Raw genomic sequence first — 21,377 nt, 5'->3', positions numbered from 1 at the left:
TTTCAGTTGGACTATGAAGATCTTCAGCCATCTGACACCCTTCCTTCAGCAAAGCACTGGCATCATTTTCTTCCAATTGCTGACCTAGCCTAGTGTTTGCACCCTGGTCCCATTGCTGCACATACTAGCCTACAGCCTGGGAAATGGCAATGGGTAAGCACATCAGGGGCTTTTTCTGCAAAGGCACTGGCCTTTGCTGTGAGGAAAATATTAGCTTAACCCTGCCCCTAGAGCAAAGAGCTGCATGTTATCTCCTTGATGTTATACATAATCTCTAAACAGCTCGAAACAACAGGCAAGTGACAGTGGCAGCTGCTGGCAGGGATCTGCTGGGAAATGTGCACTGCAAGCTGCAGATTCCTTGGTGGGGCTGCACAGCTGCAGCTCTGGTGCTAGAGCAGGCAGCCCTTGCATGTAAAATAAAACAAAAAACAAACTCAGGTTTTCCAGGGTTGCTTTTTTTTTTTTTTTTTTTTTTTTTAAATAGCTTATGTGCATAGTCTTATTTGACGGCTGACCTTGGTTGTAATCCTGGTTTCTTTTAGGAATGAAGTCTCATGGATATGATCCAGATAGAAACAAAACTTAAGGGGAATATCTAGGCTGCTTAGGGCATGGCATTAACAGCAGGAAGTCAGCCTTATTGCAGTTATTCTCAGCTCTGATTTTTCCCTTTCTCTTTCCTTCCTTAAGCCACTGGAAAACCTAATGACTAGATTTTATTTTCCAAACTTGGTGGAAAGCAACAAGAGTTAATTTTCCTTTCTTACTTCTGAAGAGAAACGTCAGTCACTTATGTCAATGCCAAAAAAAGCCCAAAACATATTGAGCTTATACATAGAAAGACAGAGTGACTCAATGGATGTCAGACTTTGCTATTCCTAATGCTTTTCCACTTGACCAATCCTACCAAACACGTCACAAATCCGTTCTTAGCTCCCCTATATGTACACACAGGAGTTAACAAGTCATCTCTCGTGAGAGATCTGCAGCCAACTGATGAAATGTACAATTAAAAAGCTAATTACATTTATGTAACATCAACATTACTATAATGAAATTGAATCAAAAGGAAATCCTGACATCAAAGACTGTAAACGCGAAGAGTGATCCATCCTAGCAAAAACTGAATGACTTCTAGAACAAACACAGGAGAAAATTCTGGAGTTTCCTTCCACTTTGAGAGTAAGAACAGTACTGCTGTTTGTGCAGTACATAAAACCTGACACAGAGCCTCCTTGCAAGAGCATGCAGGCAAAATAAATCACAGTCAGATGAAATATAGGGGAAAATTAGTAACAACAATAATTACAAATAATGCAATTAAGAGGATATGTAGAAAAGCTTTCCAAAGTTTTATTGCATTAACAACTTCCCTTAGGGCATAATATCTTAGAATGCTTACACAGAGGTATGTAAAAAAATTCTGGGGAAGCTGATAAAAAGAAACTTTAAAAGCTGACAGTGAGATGTAGCAGTCATCTCAGATCACAGCATAGAGAAAGGACAGACAGGAGCATATAGAGCAACTAGTCTGAGTCACTCCCTCCTGGATGTGGAGCTCTCACTGTCCATCACAAGCCCCTGCTCACTGTTGCTCAAGAGCTATACATAGCTGTCAAGATGAAATGTCAAATAGCCTGTAACCAATATAGGATCTTTGGTAACTGCTAATTCTTCATAGTACAGCAGTGCCAATGCAGCAAAAATAGTTTCCATACCATATTTTTTCTTTCCATGCCATAATTATCAAAATTTCCCCAGAAAATTCATAGAGGTTTCCAGCTAATCTGTAGTCATAGAATCACAGGGTTGGAAGGGACCTCAAGGATCACAAATCTCCAACTCCCCTGCCACAGGCAGGGCCACCTACCTCCACATTTAATATGAGACCAGGCTGCCCAGGGCCCCATCCAACTGGCCTTGAACACCTCCAGGGATGGGGCATCCACAAGCTCTCTGGGCAGCCTGTTCCAGCACCTCACCACTCTCTCTGTAAAGAATTTCCCCCTGACATCCAACCTACATCTCCCCTCCCTCAACTTAAAACCATTTCCCCTTGTCCTGCAGTTATCAACCCTTTCCAAGAGTTGATTCCCCTCCTGTTTGCAGGCTCCCTTTAGGCACTGAAAGGCTGCAATGAGGTCACCCGCAGCCTTATTTTCTCCAGGCTGAACAAGCCCAGCTCCCTCATCCTGTCTTCATAGGGGAAGTCCTTCACCTTCCAAGATGCCCCAAGAACAAGAGCCATCCTGCCTTCCAGAACCACAGCATGGAGCCATGGGGCACATCATGTTTTGCTATTTATCCACCACAAAGAAGTCACTAAGCGATGCTGGACACACAGTGCCTTCACAGATCCATTTAAAGAAAAAAAAAGTGTTTCTGAAAATATAAAAGAGAACTGTACTTTCCAAGACAGAAGAGTAACTGGTACAAGAAAAAGGGCTCTCAGGAAAAGTGATATGTTTGTTCGCTTCTGTTGGCTTTAGGAAAGACAACTGCTCTAACACTTCAGTAGTAAGATATGCAAGTGCAAACAAGAAGTTACATAGAGAAGTAGCAGATCAAGCAACTGAATTTGGTCTGTAGACTCTACAGTGCCATAAAAGTAGCTTAAACAAATAACTAGGACTAAATAGAAAGATGGACCTAAGTTCCAGATCTGAAGTTGGTGAGCCTTTCAATGTCCACAGCGCAAATAGCTATGCTGCAAGCACCTGTCCCTCTGCTGAACAGATTGCAGCAGCACTTCGGAAACACATACAAGATAATAATTACCAGCGCTGAAGCCAGGAGTGCCTCCTATGTATTTCCAAAAATATTAAGTACTTTTGTCGACTGAGAAACTGCCTTGTTCTAATTTTTTGCAGAATGAGTGAATCAAGCAAATCAAGCACTTATCCCACCAACATTATAGCAGCTTTTGACAGCTCTAACTTACAGCCAGGCTTATTCTGCCAACTTCCATTTGCAGCTAGAGCTGTGCACAGCTTTCCAAAATAGCCATGACTATGGCACACTTCTAGCTCTATGTAGACTGTATGTGCTTCAGAGATAATGTGCAGAAAGCCCGGCTGAATGGCAGCATCACTCTCAGTCTCCTCATTACAGGACACTGACCACACTGTTCCCATTGAAAATGAAGACTGACATTGAGAAAAGCTCTGTCACATCACAAATTAGAATTCTACCTCGAAGGAAGAAAATGTGAATTTGAAATAAGTGCTTATTGCTTCCACAGATTTTCTTGAAAATGCAGTATATAACTTCACTCTGTTGAACTCTAAGGTTTAGAAATAATGGTGTATTAAGGGCCTTCAGCATAAGCTGAGTTTCAGTATTAGGTAAATTCTAATTAATAATACAGACAAAGTACAATCCGCTTATCAGGTTAGCTCTATTAAGATACAAATATACACTGAAGTTTATTACCTTGCTGGCTTTCCGCAGACAATGACATTTAGGCCCAGCTATTGAAAAAGAGATTATATTGAGTATTTTGTGTTAAGTATCACTTCATTCCCATCCTGGTCTTTTACAATTTGATCATCTTGTAAGATGTTGCTAAATCCGTTATCCACAGTTCTCAAATCAGGGCAACAGGCACTGCTGGACACAGGGCCCCAGATGGTTAATCTAGGCTGATGCAGGCATCATTATGATCTTAACGTCAATGAATATGACATACAGTAAGACAAAACGCTCATTACTGAAGTCTTGTGTTAGTAAAGATAGAGGCAATGACATATTAAGTCATTATCCAAGGCGGTGTTACCTTAGTTTATCACGAACCGCTATGGCTATTTAAATAAAGATTTTGAAATCTTTATTTCTAATTCTGTATTTAGTCACAAAATTAAATGGCTTTACTGCAGGGTGGGGAAAAAAAAAAAAAAAACACAAACAACCACAGTAGCACACACTGATTTCACCCACAGGTGACAAACGCTCAGCATTTCTTCAAGTCCCAGTGCTGCTGGAGAAGCCAGATGTTCACATAAAAACTGGTGTCGATTGCGGAGGGGCCCTGGAGCTATGAATATGTAGCCCAAGGAAGAGAATGTGCATCTTCCAGGCAACTGCTCCACAGTTTGTGTCTGTAATACATAAATCCTCTTCCTGATGCAGGAGAACTAGCAAATGCTCTTACATTATGCCTTCCCCAGAAGAAGCAGGTTTTCACCCTATTTCCTGAGGCCAGTAGAATCAGCAAGGTACTTGGGATGAACCTGCGTGCAGACCTCTGCAGTACCTCCACAGGAGCTCTGAGGCCTTGAGTAGGATGCATTAAGATAACCACCAAAAATTTGCAGCTGAGTAGGATGCTATTTTCTCAATTTAGACTGAAGTAAGGAAGGAACTATTGAGCACATTGGAACTCAGACCACAAAGCATAATCCCTAGCATTGGCACTCAGCTTGCTGTGTGGCCTGGTTAGCAGAACAGATAGCATATGTGCAAGTTGCAGGGCAAGGTGCTGCCGTTGCTGCCAGACATTGGCTGCAGCACAGACAGACGAGGCTCCAGCTGTTCCAGATTGCCTTGTGTTCCATTTATGTGATTTGGCTGCAAATCCTTTTCTATTCCTGCCTTCCTCTCATCAAGGGTAACACCAGCAACGCAGCCAGCTTCTGTGGTTTACTTTGGTCTCCGTGCCCAACACAATCGTATACACGCAGCCTCAAAGATTAGATCCTCTGTAACTAAAATCGTAACCAAGTGATTGTTTTTACACTGCTGGTTTGCCAAGCCAAGAGAAACACAGGAGCAAGGCAAACTCCACTAGGCTATGGAAAGTGAACTTGTCAGCTGAACTCTATTCAAGCCCCTTGCTGCTCTGTTACAAGGTAAAGAACAGAAATGACTTGCAGATCCAAATGAAGTTTGCAATACTGACAACACCAATAGGAAAGGAAAAGGGCTGTAGAGAATGTGTAAACTGAGCAAAGTAAACAAGAGGAACTGAGATGAAAACAAAGATGAAACTGGAAAAATATTTTTCATGACTTCTAGAGCATTCACATCACTTTAAACTGCAATAGTGCAACAACCTGGGATTTATAAACACACCTCAGTGAACTCTTGACAAGAGTAAAAATAAATGAAGCACAATCTGGACTCAGATCAAGAACTCTCTGAATTAATGTTGCATATATACACACACACACACACACACACACATATATATATAGCCTATTCATTTAGCCTCATCCCCATTTAATGTCGCTTAGAGGGTAAGATCCCAGTGGTTATTTGGAAATCATGTAATAGTTAAATGTCTTATGTATTACCTCCGAGGCTTACTACTACCTGTGAATCCACAAGCCACATACTTGAGAGAGAGAAAAAGAGCTACAATGACCTATTTCCTGAACTGGCAAAAGCTCATATATGACATACTCCAGTAGAACAGGTTCTTTGACTTCTTCTGCATATGATAGATATCAAATCTTAACTCCTACTTCTTCTCTAAATATTTCACCACATGAACTGTGTCATAGGGATGTACTTTGTTATCCTTTGAAACAGATTCAAAGAAAAACAACTGCCGCGTGCTTACTGCTCCACAATTATTCTGTATTCAGTTATCTCACTCTATAAACTACTAGGAGTGAGGACCTTTATATACGTATGTTTATACTTTGTCCCGCAAAACACACTTGGCAAGAGGGAAGGGGAAGAACACGGGATGTTCACATTTCTTCCTCTCCTGATGCATCGGACTGACCTGAGCTAGAAATGACAGAAGGGATACTTGAAAACTTACAAGGAACAGGCTGCTGTATTTGTGTGCAATTAGTGTACAGTCATAACTGAGGTGCCACATTTGGTCCTTATATCTGTCATGAGGACCAGTTTTGTTGTGTTATTGAATAAAAGTTACAAAAATCACTTAATTCCAAAAAAATGGTTTCTAATTAGAAAAAACACCATGTTTTGGGAACATTAGAGTCTTTTAAAAATATCTCTAGTGATATCTTATGATTCAAGAATGTTTATTTTTCATGGCTAAATGCAGTTAGATTTGTTTCCCCTTCACTATAGATCAATTAACTTGTACTACAGCTGGAGGAAGATCTCCAAAATAAAGATATTGATCAATTTCACTAACACTAGTTGAAGAATTATTTGTTTTTGCAGAGAAAGGAAGAAAAATGGCTCCTAAAGCAGACAGAACTAATCACTGAATGGAGCTTATATTCCTCCCACAATTCTTTCTAAAATGGAAAAATAAATAACTCTGGTTCTTGCAAAAGAGGACGCCATCTGAATTTCACAGCACGAGCATCAACTAACCAGCTGTGAAAAAATCCCTCCAACATTTCAGACAGTAACAGCTCAGGGCCTTGACACACTGCTAATAGATCCTGACATGGGGATATCATCTAAATTCAGAAATGTTTGCCCAAAGTATACACTTAAGAATGCCGACAATGAGCCAGCAAATTGTCCAATAATCTCAAAGCCCTCTCCACCTCCCTGTGTGAATGAATGAGGGAGGAGGAGCAGCACTACACTTCCACTTGAATATGCTTAATTCACTACAATGACTGCTTTGCTCAAAAACCTCCCCCATCAAGACTGGGAAAGGCTGCTCTGAAGTTTCCAGTTACGAAAAGTAAGGAGAGACATTTCCACAGCCTGTATTTGGGCATCTGTGAACTGCATAAAGGAGAATGATTTGCCAAAGCAGGAAAAACAGCCATCAGAGTTCCATACCCTTCCTTGATATTGACCAGTCCATAGCACAGAATGAGGGAAAAGAGGGAGAAAGGTAGCTCAGTAGCCATGCTTTTATTGATTTTTCAACATCTTTTTTAAGCTCTTTACTTTTCTTAGCCCTCCATTTAATGAGAATAGAATATTGGGCATTAACTACGTAAGATATTAATGTCCTGAGAAATAGAACCAGAAGTACTTTGCCAGTGTGCAGAAATAGCAGCCAGCTGCAGGCAGAAGTGCAGCCACACTGGGTGCTCAGCACTGCACAGATACTACATGCAGTCAGACAAGCAGAGGTGGCTCACAGTCATACGTCCAGGCTTGCTGAAGCAGAACTAGCCACCTTTCCTGTCTGAGCAGTGCCTGGGACATCCTGCAATCAGAAGTTTCAGCTGAGGCAGATATCCCCTGATAACCTTTTCCTACCTATTTCATCTTCTTGTAGCACTGTTCAATATTCTTACCAGCTAAAAAATATGATGTTATAGAGAATTATCTTCAACCAAAAAAATACCTTAAAGAAACATAAGATACAGCTTCCTTGTATATTCCATGCAATTCAACTTCAGGCCAAAGAATTACCATCAGGAAACATGTGCCACTGCTTATTTTTTTTCAGCAGTATTGTACCAAGGCTAAAACAGCAAGGAAAGGAAGTAGTTCTAATTCTTTTTAATTACAAAACTTCAAGGATTGTGCATTTTGATCTGCACACATACATATTTCATTAGCTGGTGAACTCCAAAGCAAGGAGACCTCTTGCTTCTCCCATCCAGTAATTTAATGCTCTCTTCTACCAGTGCTCAAAGCAAAGAGCTGAAAGTAAAACTGTATCTAACTGTAAAGTATACTACAGCCTAAAACAGTTACGCTATTGTTCTTATTGGCATATTTGCATGTGAACTTTCAAAAGGAATTAAACTTCTTCACAGTACGGCAAACCTGTGGGACCAGCCTGTGCTGCCATGATTTTGCCCCATTCGGGTTGTGAAACTCTCATCACCTGCTTTCTGACCCACACAACCAAATTTTCCCTCTGATGGAGTAGTTTAGAGACTAAATAGACACGTGAATTTGTGTCATGACATCCAATTTAATCTAATCTAAGTTAATACACACCGTATGTAATTAGCTTCGTGATTCTTTTTGCACTCAGATAATCAACACCATGATAGCCTATTTCTGGGAACTGATGGGAACCTAGTTTTCTCAATTTCAAATTTTTAACCTTCTTCTAGCTATGATTTCAAGATGGCAAAGAACTGAACTAACAGACTGATCACGTTATTATAAATTCTTGAGTTACACTTAGAATCCTGAACATACAGTCATTCCATGCAACTCTCCTAGGTAAAAAGGGTGTGAGTGAGTGGTTCTTCGTTCAAACTGTTTTCAGCCAAAATCAGGGGAAAGTACATGAAATTCAGCTGAGGGGAAATCACATATAAGAAAATCTAATTATGACAAAAATATAATACATTTGAGCTGAGTTTTCCTCTGCCACATGATCATATATTTTCTAGATTTAAAACTATGCCATTAGTCTGTAGTCCATTAATACAGAATGACATTTCAAAGTACACACTATTGAGCCATTATTATCATATTCCCCAATATAAACATTTGTACACCTAAAGCCAAATGTTATATATACAGAGGACATGGACTGAGCAAAGGTTTCTGGAGCAACAAGCATTGAACTACAAAGATCGGCTTCATCTCAGGGATGCTCTGGATTCCTTGAACCGTACATGGGGGTGATTTTGCTACCAAATTTCACCCAATTTTCTTTACAGAGACAGAAACATCCTTCTGTTACAGTAACATCACCAAGCTTTGAATTACAGCCTTTCCAGAGTAATTTTTGTGGAAAACTTTTGTAAACAGTAATTTTACAAAAGCTAGCTGTGGCATTAAATCTGGTGTATGAGACTTGCTCCATTGATGTAAACAGAAAATTTCAATCAACTTCACAGAGAACGGGCGAGATCCTCACATTTAATTTATTGTAGAATTGACTGTAAATTGTTTACTCAGTCCACACAGACAGGCAACAGGGAAATATGGAAACATCAAAGCTGAAGCGATACTGAAAACCAATGCTCCTAAACTACCAGTTATACTTTCAAATGAGAGCTAGGAAGTCTCAGGGGTTTTTTTCCACTCTTATACTCAGGCTGTTATTTTTATCTTGGCACTGTTCATTTTTGCTATTTCTTTACATCATGTTTGGTGCAATTACAGAGACAGAACCGTGTCAAGTCTCATCTGCACTCTTACTCACTAACTCTTCTTCTGGGTTTATAACTCTGCAACCTATTGAATTTGTGTTTAAAACATTCTTGAGATGCAACTCTGGAATTTTCTGTTCCATCTACCAACCTCAGTTCAACTGCTACAGTATTTAAATGTTTCACAGTATTGCATATTCTTCCACTGGAGATTACAGCTTGGTAAACGGATACGACTCTGTGCGCCACTTTTATCATTTCCAATGCAGATGTCACCATCTGTGTTAACCATCTAGATTCCTTTAAAGTCAGAGGAAAGGCTCAGGATTTCCATTCCTGCTCTGTTCCCACCTGTGCCCCTACGCACCTGCCCCAGCCAGGGCTTTCCCCGAGGGCTGGAAACACAGACCACACAGGACAGCAGCTGACAGGAATGCAGGACAATACCGATGCTTCCAATAGAGGAAATGGAAAGCTACATTTTGATCTGAGGTCTCTGGCAGGTGTTTGACCTCAGGTCTCTCATTGCTCCAACAGGGAGCAATGCCCCTCGTTGTTTGTGCTGCACTCCCATTTGGCTTGCTGCGAGGATGTGGTGTGATTAAGCATGTTGACATACAGAGTCAGTACATAATTGCAGCTATTCCACATCTCCTTGTCGTTGTGGCAGAGGGTATATTTAGCCACTACCGTTATGCTCAGAAATGAAATATACAATAAGCTCTCAAAGCCTCCCCCTTCCCTAAGCATAAGCCTGTGTTTGCCTTAAAGACTGTAATATTTGGTGATCAGCTGTGCTCTGAAGCAACCACCCCCTGTGCCACCCGATGCAGACAAACGCTGAATCGCTGGAAAACACAATTCCGAGCCAGTTCTCAAATACTGCTTGTGTCATGGCATGAATTACTTTCACATCGCCCTAAGCAACTAGATTCTCCTGCGTGGAAATCCTACCCGAGGTTCCGATGAAATCTCCGTGATTTTCCCCTCCGCTGCCACCACGCTCGGCCAGGAGCAGAGGCCGAACTCTCACCCCAAATACCCCCACCCAAATAGCCCCGGCTGTGCGGGAGGGGCAGGGGCTGGACCCAGTTCCACACGCCGCACACATCGCCGGAGGCAGCGGCTGCCGAGCCCACCCGGGAGGCTCGCAGTGGGGCTGCGGGCGGTGCCCGGAGCGAGGGCGGCCCCAAAGGAGCACCCGGCTCGGCACGCTCTCTCCCGACATCCGCAGCTTCCCCTGCGCTGCGACAGCTCCCCTCGGAGATACGCAGACATCCCATTTATTTTTCTTATCTTCCAAATAGACAACCCTCAGCTCGCTCTCCCCGCACCGCGACAGATCCCAGCGCCTTCCCCAGCCCCGGGCAGTGTTAGCGGGTGGCTCGCCGCCTACCTGTGCCGGTGCTCATGGCGTGCAAAGGGGCCGCACCCGCCACCCCGTTCCGTTCTGTTCTGCTCCGCTCCGCCGTCACCGCGCCCCCGCGGGCGGTACCGGGCCCATCCCCGCCCGCAGCGGGGCAGGCGGCTCGGCTCCGCCCCGCAGCCAGGTGCCCGCACCCCCTGAACGGCCCCGACGCGGCGGGCACCTTGGGTAGTGTAGGCAGCCCCACGGACTACATCCCCCTCCGTGCCTTGCTGCTCCTACGGGCAGCGCTGCTGCAGCTCTTCCCCCCTCCCCGTTCCCACCTGCTGCTCCGCACTCCACGAGTGAGGTCGTCTTCTGCATCATCCCGCCCTGCTGGTGCGCGGCTGGTGCGTTCGCCGAAGCAGGTCGGCGCGCAGGTGCTTTAGCATGTCCCCCGACGCCTGGAGAATGGAGATGAGGGTGTTTGCGCTGTTCCTCGGCTCGGCCTGCACTCCAGGCAGCGCTGCACCACAGATGTCTGGCAGCACGTTTAGTTATTAAGGAGAAAGGCAGTGCTTTCTGGAGCAGGTGAACTCTCACCCATCCTTCATATCTGAAATGAAAAAAAGTCATAATGGTTTATAGAAGCCAGCCTATCCAGCTGTCTAAAAATTAAATACTATAGTTTTAGTAGAAACTATGTTTAAAAAAAAAAAAAAAAAAATTTAAGAAACCTAGATAACTCCAGCTGTAATTACATAACATAGCCTTGCATAGCTCCTCTTATGTGGAGCTGAGAGTTCAGAGCAGCTCAGTGTTGTAGTGGGAGAAAGCAGGACTGTGGGTAAAGTTGCTTTGCATTCACATGAAGCAAATCTAGGATTGAGAGCACCTGGAAATAATCAGTACCACCAGGACTATGACTCTACAATAAGGATGAGACAATCTATGCTGCCTAGAGAGGTTATGGATAGCCCACTCCAGAGGTGTTAAAGGCTAGATTGGATGGAGCCCTGGCAGCTTGGTCTGGTGGGTGGCCTACAGCAGGGGGTTGGAACTGGAAGGGATTGAAGTTCTTTCCAACCTAAGCTATGATTCTGTGAATCCAGTGTCCTGTTTCTGACAGTTGCTAGCAGGGGCTATCAACAGAGGGGACTCCCTGAGCCAAGTGTGCATTCTTTGTGTTGAAGAACCTTGCATTTTCTTTCATTATCTTATTCAGTTGTTTGAATCCGTGCACACTTTATGGCACCCACAGCATTCTGCTTAAGGAATTTCACAGTTAACTGTATTCTGTAAAGAGCCACCTACTTTTTGCTCAACATGCTACTTGCTATCTTCATTAGAAAGAACAGCAAACATACTGTTCCCTATGCACTTTCTCTGTGTTACTCGTGGGTCTGCTCTATCAGATTCCACTCTTTTAATGTATTAACTCCTCCCTTAAAACTCTTGTTTTATAATTTCAGCAGCTGCTGTCACTTCCTATCATTAATTGGGGAAGTGCATCATTGACTGTTTAACAGAATGTTTTCTTTGCTGCTTTCATTACCTATTTTCCACTCTGCAGTCATCCACCACCCATTTTCCATGGAAAACTTTCTTGGGCTGCCCAGCTGTGCTGAAGCAGCTGTGTTGCTGTTAGCCTTTAAAGCTCCATTAAGTTGCAGAGTATTTGTGAATATCCATGTGTTCATATATGTTATGTATCACAGTAGTGATACAGAAATATGTAGAGAATCTCAATCGTGGCTGTGCAGCATCCGTCTTGTCTTTGTTCTGCATTCATACTAATGAGATCTGGCTTCCAGCATCACTGCAATTTGTGTAATAATTTAATCATTAAATATCTTTGCATATAATAACCATCATGAGTTCAAGGCATTCTCAGAGTGATGCTGGTAAGCCTGTGGCTATGTGGAATTATTGCTTTGAAAGCTAAATGAGATACAACGTGCTGTATCAAAAACAGTGGATATTCAATCAGAATTGGATGTAACAAAAATAAACTGCTTTAGGGCTGCTGAAGTTTGACTCCTCCTGCACTGCTGCTCAGTGGAAAAGATACTAAAGCCTTTGCTTCCTCGTTGCAGAGAGAACACAGGTCTATGAGAGGAATTCTGAAGTTCAGACTTAGGTTAACAATCAAAGTCTCAGGATAATAAGCAGTCATCTCTTGATGGCATTTTTAAAAGCAATCAGCTTGTCCAGATACTGCAAAGAAGGCTGAAAAATCAGCCTCTGAAATGTCAGCATTTTGCACCACTTCCATCATTAGTGGAAGGTGAAATGGGATGTGACAATCCTGATGATTTTCTCTGCACCAAATCCTCAATGCCATCCTGGAGGAACACAGAAAAAATGTATACAAAAAAGAGTTTACTTTCCTTGTATGCAATTTTTTTCTGGTGTTTCTTCACTAATGTTACTCAGGGGAGTTGGGGTAGATGATCTTTAAAGATTCCTTACAACCCAAACCATTCTATGATTCTAAGAAATCATAATGCATTTTACTGTCACTGTGTACATGAACTGTATTTCTTAAATATATTCACATTTCATTCTTTTACATTAGTTCTACTAGAAAAAAATTCTCTTTCTGTTGAACCACTCCAGCTATCAGAAATGCATCTGTGGCAAATAAGGCAATATGGCTCATATTTCATTTTCCCCACTTCCAGAAAAAAGATGGATATAGTCAGGTTCTTCCTCTAAGGCATTATGTGATAGTCCAGTGTGACAGAATTATGTATAGTTTCATTTAAAGGGGAAAAGCATGCGCATTTAAATATAAGATAAACCAGAACAATCAATAAAGCATACATTCATGGGTAGACATAAGCATTACACTTAGCAGCGTGCATGTTCTTGTTCTCATGTGTGCTTCTGGATGTTAAGTAATAGTGCAGATTGAAGGTCTGACAAAATATGTATTCTTGCTGAAGCAGCTTGCAGTTTTGCAAGAAGCCTTTTTCAAGAATCCTAGACATTTATTTATTTTTTCCTCAAGTGAAGTTAATCACACTGCAAAGTGTTTGCCTTTCTTCATTTTCTCATTTTTATTGCTCTTAAAAATTGCAACAGCTCAATGGTTGTAATATGCAATTACTAATAATGATATTTAAATACAGTTTTGCAGCAAGATTGTTATACAATATAATTATTCAGTGTTTTTCTTGAGAAAATCCAGATGAAGCAAGCAAAAAGGTTGGTTTTTTTCATTGTTTTTTGTTATTATTTTTTTTTCCTGGCATTCCTCGTATTTGCAACAATGTGGAAACCATAGGCTTCCCAGTAAAATTATTTCTTTTATTTAATTTTTTTTGTCTTCAAAGGTTTTTAGGTTATTGCCAATATAATTTGAAAGGAGCCCATTGGTGGGAACTTGCTGCTCTGCATGAGGAATGAAGCAGAATCCTTATCTCTTCAGCACAAAAAGAAAAAAAAGCTTAATTGTGAAAAACCACTACTATGGTTTAATATTTTCACACACGTTCAAGCGTCTGTTTTACCTGATGATGAAGGATGAGAAGTTGGAACTCTCCTTCACATTCAAAGGTGATGTGGTACCAAGGGGTATTCAGGGCAGCATGGTGTGAAACCTAAAAAATAAAATAAGAACTGAGATAAGATGCCTAATTGTTAGACTTGTATTCGCTCCAAGTTGCTTTGACAACTATTGGATCTCCTAAAAGATGAAAAGCAGTCTTGCAATTTATAGTAATTTGTTTTGAAGAGCTTGTGTCTTAAGTGACAAATTATCCCTCAAATGCTTGCCTTAAATTTCCAGAAATTTGTCATTTTCCCATTACTTCAAAAATAGCAATTCTTTCTATCACTGAACATGGCGTCCCACAGCCCATGAGGCCCCCCTTCTGCTTTTTGCTACCTCTCTTTTGTTTAAAGAAACCTCCCTGAATATCTGTATGTTAAAAACATTTCTGCTTTTATTTTCGGTTTTATCTCTCAGGAATTCAGGACTGGATTGCTTTGGGTTGCAACCTCAGCTACTCTAATTGTATGTCTAATCCTCAGTTCAAGTTCCTATCCACAGAAAGAGGTTGGAACTGGATGATCTTTGAGGTCCCTTCCAACCCAAGCAATTCTATGATTCTAAGTTACGAATTGTTCACTATTTAGTCTAGCATATTCAGACTACTATATCAGGGAATTTTTGGCTCTAGGAGAGCTGCCAAAACCTGCAGGCTCATGTTTGCAATCTGTGGGTGCCTGTGGCAGTGCGTACCTCTCCATCTTGTGCCTGGGATTGTCATGTGCTGCTGTGGGCACTGATAGTAAATAAAACATAAGTCAACCTGAAGTTTCCAAAGAGTAGCAAGCTGGGATCTTAAAATGAGATTCTGACTATGAAAATAAATGTATGGCTATTTGCTAAGCTAGATGTACACATGTTTAGAAATAACGAATTAGTGTGAAGCTGCTGTAATGAAGTAATAACACAGCACTACATAGAGTTGTCTGCACTGCAACGTCAAGATGTCAGAACAACTTTTATGTAGAGCTCCTCTCACTGTGGGCAGAATAAAAATACTACATCAGCAGTTTTAAGTTAGAATTCAATTACCCATTGCAAACCTAAATGCGTTATGATCAGTAGGTGAAATACAACTCCAAGGCAAACTTTGCAAACAGAAAGAATGGAATAACATCAAAGGGAGCAATGGCAGAGGATGAAAGAAATCTCTGTTACAACGAGACAATCAAGGACTGTTCTCTCATGTCAGCAGTTAGCTTTTGGGAAGTTGGTCAGAACAAATAAATTGTAATATGGGAGACTGCTGTGTGTGACAGAAAGTCGAGTAGGTAATGCTGGCATCACTGTGCAATTTATACATGAGAATGACAACCACATTGGTTATAGAAATAAAATGTCAGAAATATAAAAACAAAGAATGGTTTGAGGAAGAGCCAAGATTAGGCATTAACAATTGAAAAATCACAACTGCCCATGCAAAAACATTGAGGAAAATTGAACTTGAGAACAGCAAATGAAATCTGCAAGTATTCCAATGCAACATTACACTGCTGATGTAGCCAGCAGAACCAGTCTTCCTGCCTGTAACCTCGTAAATAACTTTGCTTTCTGGAGCAACCGAAGCGACAACCCTTATACTGCCCCCTTTGTGCCTGTTGCAGAGGGATTAGCACTCATTAAGCATATTGTGATCTCTTGCAGATGTGACTTCTTGATCAAATTGCTGTTTATGTGAAGCTACAGCTTCTCATTCCACATGTATGACTGTACGTAAGCCCACAGGCCCTGGGACAATGTAATTCTGTACTCTGCAGGACTGGCTGATATATGCTGGCTTCCCACCATTAATCTCACATTGCATCTCTAACAGTTCTACTGTGAAAGAAACACCGAGCCGTGTTAGCAGAATTTAGGCTCATACTGGGTGACGAAATTCATACATAGCACCATGTGCAAGTGAGGCTTTGCTGGAGATCCATGACAGCTTACAGAAGCTTTCACCACTCTCTGCCAGGGAATATACCTGGCCTGAAAGCATCAGCCCCCAGAAAATGCTGCTGTGACAGAACGCTTCTGTGTATTTCCCCTGCTGCAGCAGAGCTGTCGTCTGCTATCAGTATTGCTTCCCAGGTTCAGTGATACAAGCTGAAGTTCCCAGTCTTGAGGTAATGACCTACCTGAAAGACTGCTTCTTAGCTGAGGTTTGTGGATAGTGTATGCAGAGAAATCTGCAGGAAAATAAGGAAAAACAGAAGAATAATATGTATAAATTCCCAAATATGGGAAATAAATTGAATAAACATTACTGAATATAAAGTATTGACATAAGACACATACTGTGTATTTTATGTAGTGAGCCCAGAATGTGTTAACGCTTATTATAAATTTTCTTTTTAGTTGAATGAGCATAAATGTAGTTAAAACCTGTTCATAGCATTCCCCCACATAGTCATACCTTAACATAACTATGGTCTATGATTGCACTAACAGAGACAAATAATAAGCATCTCCACCCTCAAAACTGAGAGCCTTATATTTATGTATATTTCACTGAAATATACTTTATATTATATATATATATATATATATATATATATATATACAAAGGCCATAAAAAGAGCCATAAGGTGATTCGAAAGCTGAAATTCAAACTGGAAGCACCTCAAGTTCTGATGATTTTCAGATCCACATCAGCAAATCATATACTGTGCCTCAGATCTTCTCTATTAAGTAGAAAATCTTTACTCATATTTCACAAGATTTTTGGTGTGCTGTGTCTTTAAAGATTTTATTCTTCTAGAAAATGCCACATGAATCGTGTCAAGGTTAGACATGGAAATAGCAGAAAGTGTTGGCCTTGTTATGTTTATTACCTTTGTTTCGTAATTCTGTTGTGGTGCCCTTGGCCAAATACATAAAAGAGGAAAAATGTTCCTAGGAGAAGTTGTAACTTCAAATCTGTGGACAGAGCTACAACGAATGGGCACTGTGTTGCACACAGGAGCCCTTCTTTCAGATCTCAACTAGGTGGCAGCAGTATTTTGGAAAAATCCCAAGCTTCTCTGCTGGCTTTACATGGGTGCAGAAATTTGTGGTTATATGTTAAAGTCAGAATTATCAATGTAGGATTCTCTGTTTTGGAGATCTTTCAGGGACAGGAGACATTAATTCTAAGAAGATATTACTTTGTGCTACCCTGAACAAAGGGAAAACACTCACTTGGCATACCGCTAGCATTCATTCCATTGTACACAGAGGTTAACTTATGCTAAACTGCATTGCATCTCATGAGTGGCACAAAGACCATATGATAATAAATCACAGTTTTATGACTATAACTAGAACGGTGGCTCTCCATCACTCTGGGTCCTCCAGGCATTCCCTCAGGCATATTCTTTTGCAGAACATAAGCAGAGCCCAAACCAAAACTTTGTTTTCACTCAGTCCACATCAAAATATCTTTCCTCCATGCTGGATGCTTAAATCGTTATTTATTTCCTCAGTACCAAAATCTGCATTCTGTGTATACCCAATCTCCAATAAATAAAGTTTTCTCATAATATGTTTTCTACCACCAATCAGAACCACAAACAAGGTAGCTAAAATTTTAGCACTGAAGATTTTGTCACACAGCTATTAGAAGTCTTTTTATGCACCACAGAAATGCTTTAGCACACCAGCCAGAGAAAAAAAAGGAATATTTAGAGAGAACTACAAGAAAGTTTATTAAATGTTATGCTTCTATACAAATCCTTAGAAGGGAAAAGAAACTGAAGCAGAACAGTTATTCATTTCCACTCCTCATTCTGTTGTAATATTCATCTTTTGTTAAAATCATGTCCTTCCCTTTCACTTTAGCTTTCAGTCCTCACATCAAACACATTCAAATGTATGAAATCAATGTATCATCACAGAGTTATTTCTTGGGTAACTATAGGACGGTTACTTTTATTATTTTCTTTCTGCAAGAATTTACTCTTATTTCTACTAGAAAACTTCAAGCAACTGGAAATGATACAGAAAAATCAATCCACTTGATTATGAAAGAAAGTGCCAGTTTTCCTTTCAGTTACCAACAATGCTATAAAAGGTAGCTTTGATGTTAGTGAAGACGAAGGAAGGTTTTGTAGGCTTTATATTGAAATTTGGATAGAATGAAATTGGGACAATTGTTATTTCATCTTTGTTATTCCTCCTAATACTTGGAGTTTTTTAGAAGAGTGATACTGTTGCCTCCTTATTAAAATATTATATATGTTCTCAGTATTCTTCAGGCTTTGTTAATCTAAGTAGGGCTTGTTAATTCTCTTGGTGAAGACGACATTGGGAACTGAAATAAAAAAAAAAAAAAAGCAAAAAAACAATGCTAGCAATGACAAATTAGGAAAAGCTTATTGCCTGTACTGGAGCCTGTGGGTACAGACTCTGATGGCTATGGTTTGGGAGCAAAAGTAAAAGCTTCCTTTGTGATTAAAAATGTTGTGAATTACAGTATGGTGTTGTGCCTGTGGGTAAGAAAATGAATCACAGGAATCTAGAAAGTAAAGGAAGGAAAAATCATATCTTCCAAGCGGTAAAGATGAATTACCCATTTTTATTATGAGCTGATGAAGCTATTCTAGAAGGGGCGTGCAGTTTGTTGTTGCTCTGTGATTATTATTTTTTTCTCTCTCTCTTATATGTGGAAGCTTAACATCCATGTCATGTCTGAAATAGACCAGGGAGTCCTAGCATGTCTTGAACTTCTGGCCTGGAATAGGAGCCTGAATGTTTTTGCTGGTAGGAGGAGCATGTTGGTTTTTTGGTCCCTGGCCAAAAATGCCCTCAGGCCAGTAGCAGTGACTCTCAGGAGTTGATGAACTTAGGAAGAAGCTTTGTCAGGTGTGTGACAAGCTGTGGCTTGTGGCTAGGAATAGTGAGCTTAATAGCATCTGTTATTAGCATGTATAATTGTAAGTACTCTGCACTGTTGTTTGGTGAGCTGGGTAAATAGCTGAGGAACAGTACTTAAGCAGTGCAAAGCTGGATGTTTTGACTCAGCGTTTTCCTGCAGACTACAAGGCGACAGTGTTTCCTTGAAGATGGATGAAAGTATATTTTTCTTTTCATGTTTTCTGTTTTTCCTTTCCAGCCCAGCCTGTGGAGCTGGGATGGTGTTTTTTCGAAGCCTGGGGAAAGTAAAACTATTTGGTTCCAAACAGGCAGGGGAAAAGATGACAGGATTCCGGGAGAAAACACTTTAACTCCTTACCCAACTACACAGGCAGTCAACACGGAGAGATAATGCCTTAATCAGAAGGAAACATATGGCTAAACCTATTTTTATTGTAGCTTTGTGTAACTTGTGAAACATCAACACAATAACATCCATGAATATCAATAAGCCTGTTAAGTATATATATATATGTATATATAATATATATAAATATGTATATATAAATTATTTTTGTGAGTTTGTTACTATAGGTTCACACTGCAAACTGTGTACATTTCACAAGTGTGTGCTCAGCTGGTGTTTGTCTTAAGATCGTAGTTCTGGTTGCGTTACACTGTTGATATACAGTTTGTACGTTTAGTTGTTTTTTTAAGTGAGTATACTTCAGCTGCTGGATGAAATAGAAATCGAGAGGCTGGTTTAGACAAGAAAGCAGTATCTTGCATGACTCCTAGCTTGTCATGCCACCCATATGTAGTGAAGAATACTGATCTGAGCAAAGCATTGTGTAGAAGAGGATCTTTTTATTATAGGATTAAGCAAGGGAAAATAACTTCTGTGACATTTAGTGGGCTTGAGATGAAAGACTATCAGGCAGCAATTTAATAAAGCACATAGACTTCTCTGCAAGATTTGTTCTTTGCTATCAGGTAGCAGTTACTGGTTACAAATATCTTACATTTCAATGTGCTGAAGTGCTAAACTTGGTCCCTTTGGTAGAGGGCCAAAATATTCCTTTATACATGTGTCTGCAGCTGTGATGGAAGAGTAGTTATAATGGAAGGTGTAGCCTGGCCTGAATATTAAAATGTGTTGTTTTTCCCAGTGCAGGCTGCTGCAATGAAAAGCTGTTGGACAAACATGTAGCTACAGAAGGGCAGACAAACAGGATGATGAACAGCAGTGCTAGAGAGAGACAATTAGAGGAAGCCTTTTTTTTTTTTTTTTCCCCATATGCTATGTCCTCCTGGCAGCTTCTTTTAATAATTCTGAAAAGAATGGGGGCTACACGTGTAAACAGGCTCATTAGGTCAGCTTGTAATTTGAATAGTTTTAATGAAGATTCTGAAGCCTGCTCTTTCAAGCATGGAAACCTGAGCAGGTGACACAATTCATGTGCAGCAAATCTCAGTGTGATTAAAATGTAACCTACTAGATGTGATCACTGGTACAGAAACTACCCTGATACCTTTGTCTTTTTCCTGTTTGCTATGGTATATTTATCTCCGCAGTTACTTCGTGGATCAGCCTTACATAACTTCAGTAAGGCTATTGAGTTGCTTTTCTGTAATGCGGGTTGGTCCTGTTTTTGAGAAGGCAGAAGGACAAATATTTGATAGTGTTATCCTCAAGCTGAAAACTTTGTTTTCCTGTTTCCACTTTTCTATGTGTCAGCAGACATCTCGAGTAAAATCGCAGAGGATAGCTGAAGAAGAAAGTACTGAACAGAGAGCTAAAGAAACTGCAGCTCATTTGTTGATATTTTTATGTGTTTCCTTTAAGATGATATATGTGTCTCCTGATTTCACTTTTCTAACTGTGTGATTTTTAGAGACACACAAAACAGCAGTATATGTGTACAGATTCTGCAGTGATGTCACTGTAGAAGCAGAGGGTGGAAGGTTAGTATTCATTATGGGGAAAATAGTTTTCAATTCCTCCCCCCCCACACACAAAAAAGAAAGTCAAGGTGATGATAGGAATAACAGTGAAGAACTGAAGTTATAAAATATGACTGAAGATAATTCTATAGTATAAAAATAATACAAATGTGACAAAGATTTAGACATATGAAAAAGTAATAGAAAACTTGTTTGTAAAATGGTTACAGAAATATGGTATTTCCTGCTCTAGGCATAGCTACTTTACAAATTATTTGGCACTAGAACAGAAGCTCGTATACTGTGTCATGCAGCAATATCAAATCAGTTCCAATGGGAGAAAAGCCATGCGGGATGGCTGGTTAGGTGTGATTTGTACAATTACTTGAATACCTTCCAACTTGATAATTTCTTGAAGGATGAAATGTTCCCAAGCACACTGCAGGAACAGATTGGCTGATCTGTGTAAAGTTGCATTTGTAATTCATGTTAATTTAGCATAACAGGATCATGTAAGGTAAGCAAGAGTATAATCTGTAATTAATCACTTTTTTTTATAAAGTCTAAAAGCAACTTAAGTGCATGTTGCAGTTTTGCTGACTAAAGATGTCTGTGATGCCAGGTTGTGGGCAGGCACTATTTGTTCTGTCCTCCACTGAGATACTGAACACAGCCCATACCACTGCTATTTGAGGTACTCAGTGCTTACCCACAACACAATGGTGTGTGGAACTTTCAGTACTTAAGGCAGGAAGAGAAA

The 21,377-nt window shown here is 40.5% G+C and overlaps 1 protein-coding gene and 1 long non-coding RNA gene across 9 annotated transcripts in view; both read right to left on the bottom strand.

Moving 5' to 3' along the window:
* ABLIM2 (actin binding LIM protein family member 2) overlaps positions 1-10,953 on the bottom strand; it is a 139,076-nt gene extending 128,123 nt beyond the window's left edge. For 7 of the 8 annotated variants that reach the window (XM_052682734.1, XM_052682735.1, XM_052682736.1 and 4 more), the window contains exon 1: positions 10,647-10,953. In XM_052682734.1, the coding sequence (XP_052538694.1) occupies positions 10,647-10,938 (292 nt within the window). In that variant the 5' untranslated portion in view covers positions 10,939-10,953. Of the gene's footprint in view, positions 1-10,353; positions 10,572-10,646 lie in introns of those variants that run through there. The other variant, XM_052682743.1, reaches the window with a different exon arrangement.
* Positions 10,954-13,816: 2,863 nt separating this feature from the next.
* The window catches only part of LOC128080479 (uncharacterized), a 62,788-nt gene continuing 55,227 nt past the window's right edge, over positions 13,817-21,377 (bottom strand). The window contains exons 2-3 of the long non-coding RNA XR_008206694.1: positions 15,979-16,029; positions 13,817-13,907 (exon numbers count right to left, since the gene is read on the bottom strand). This is a non-coding gene — a long non-coding RNA (uncharacterized LOC128080479). The remainder of the gene's footprint in view (positions 13,908-15,978; positions 16,030-21,377) is intronic.

This window comes from Tympanuchus pallidicinctus, unplaced genomic scaffold, assembly GCF_026119805.1.
Source record: "Tympanuchus pallidicinctus isolate F22 unplaced genomic scaffold, pur_lepc_1.0 scaffold2, whole genome shotgun sequence".
Classification (NCBI taxonomy): domain Eukaryota; kingdom Metazoa; phylum Chordata; class Aves; order Galliformes; family Phasianidae; genus Tympanuchus; species Tympanuchus pallidicinctus.
Note: the sequence above shows the minus strand (reverse complement) of the source record. Positions and strands in the feature narration are given on the sequence as shown.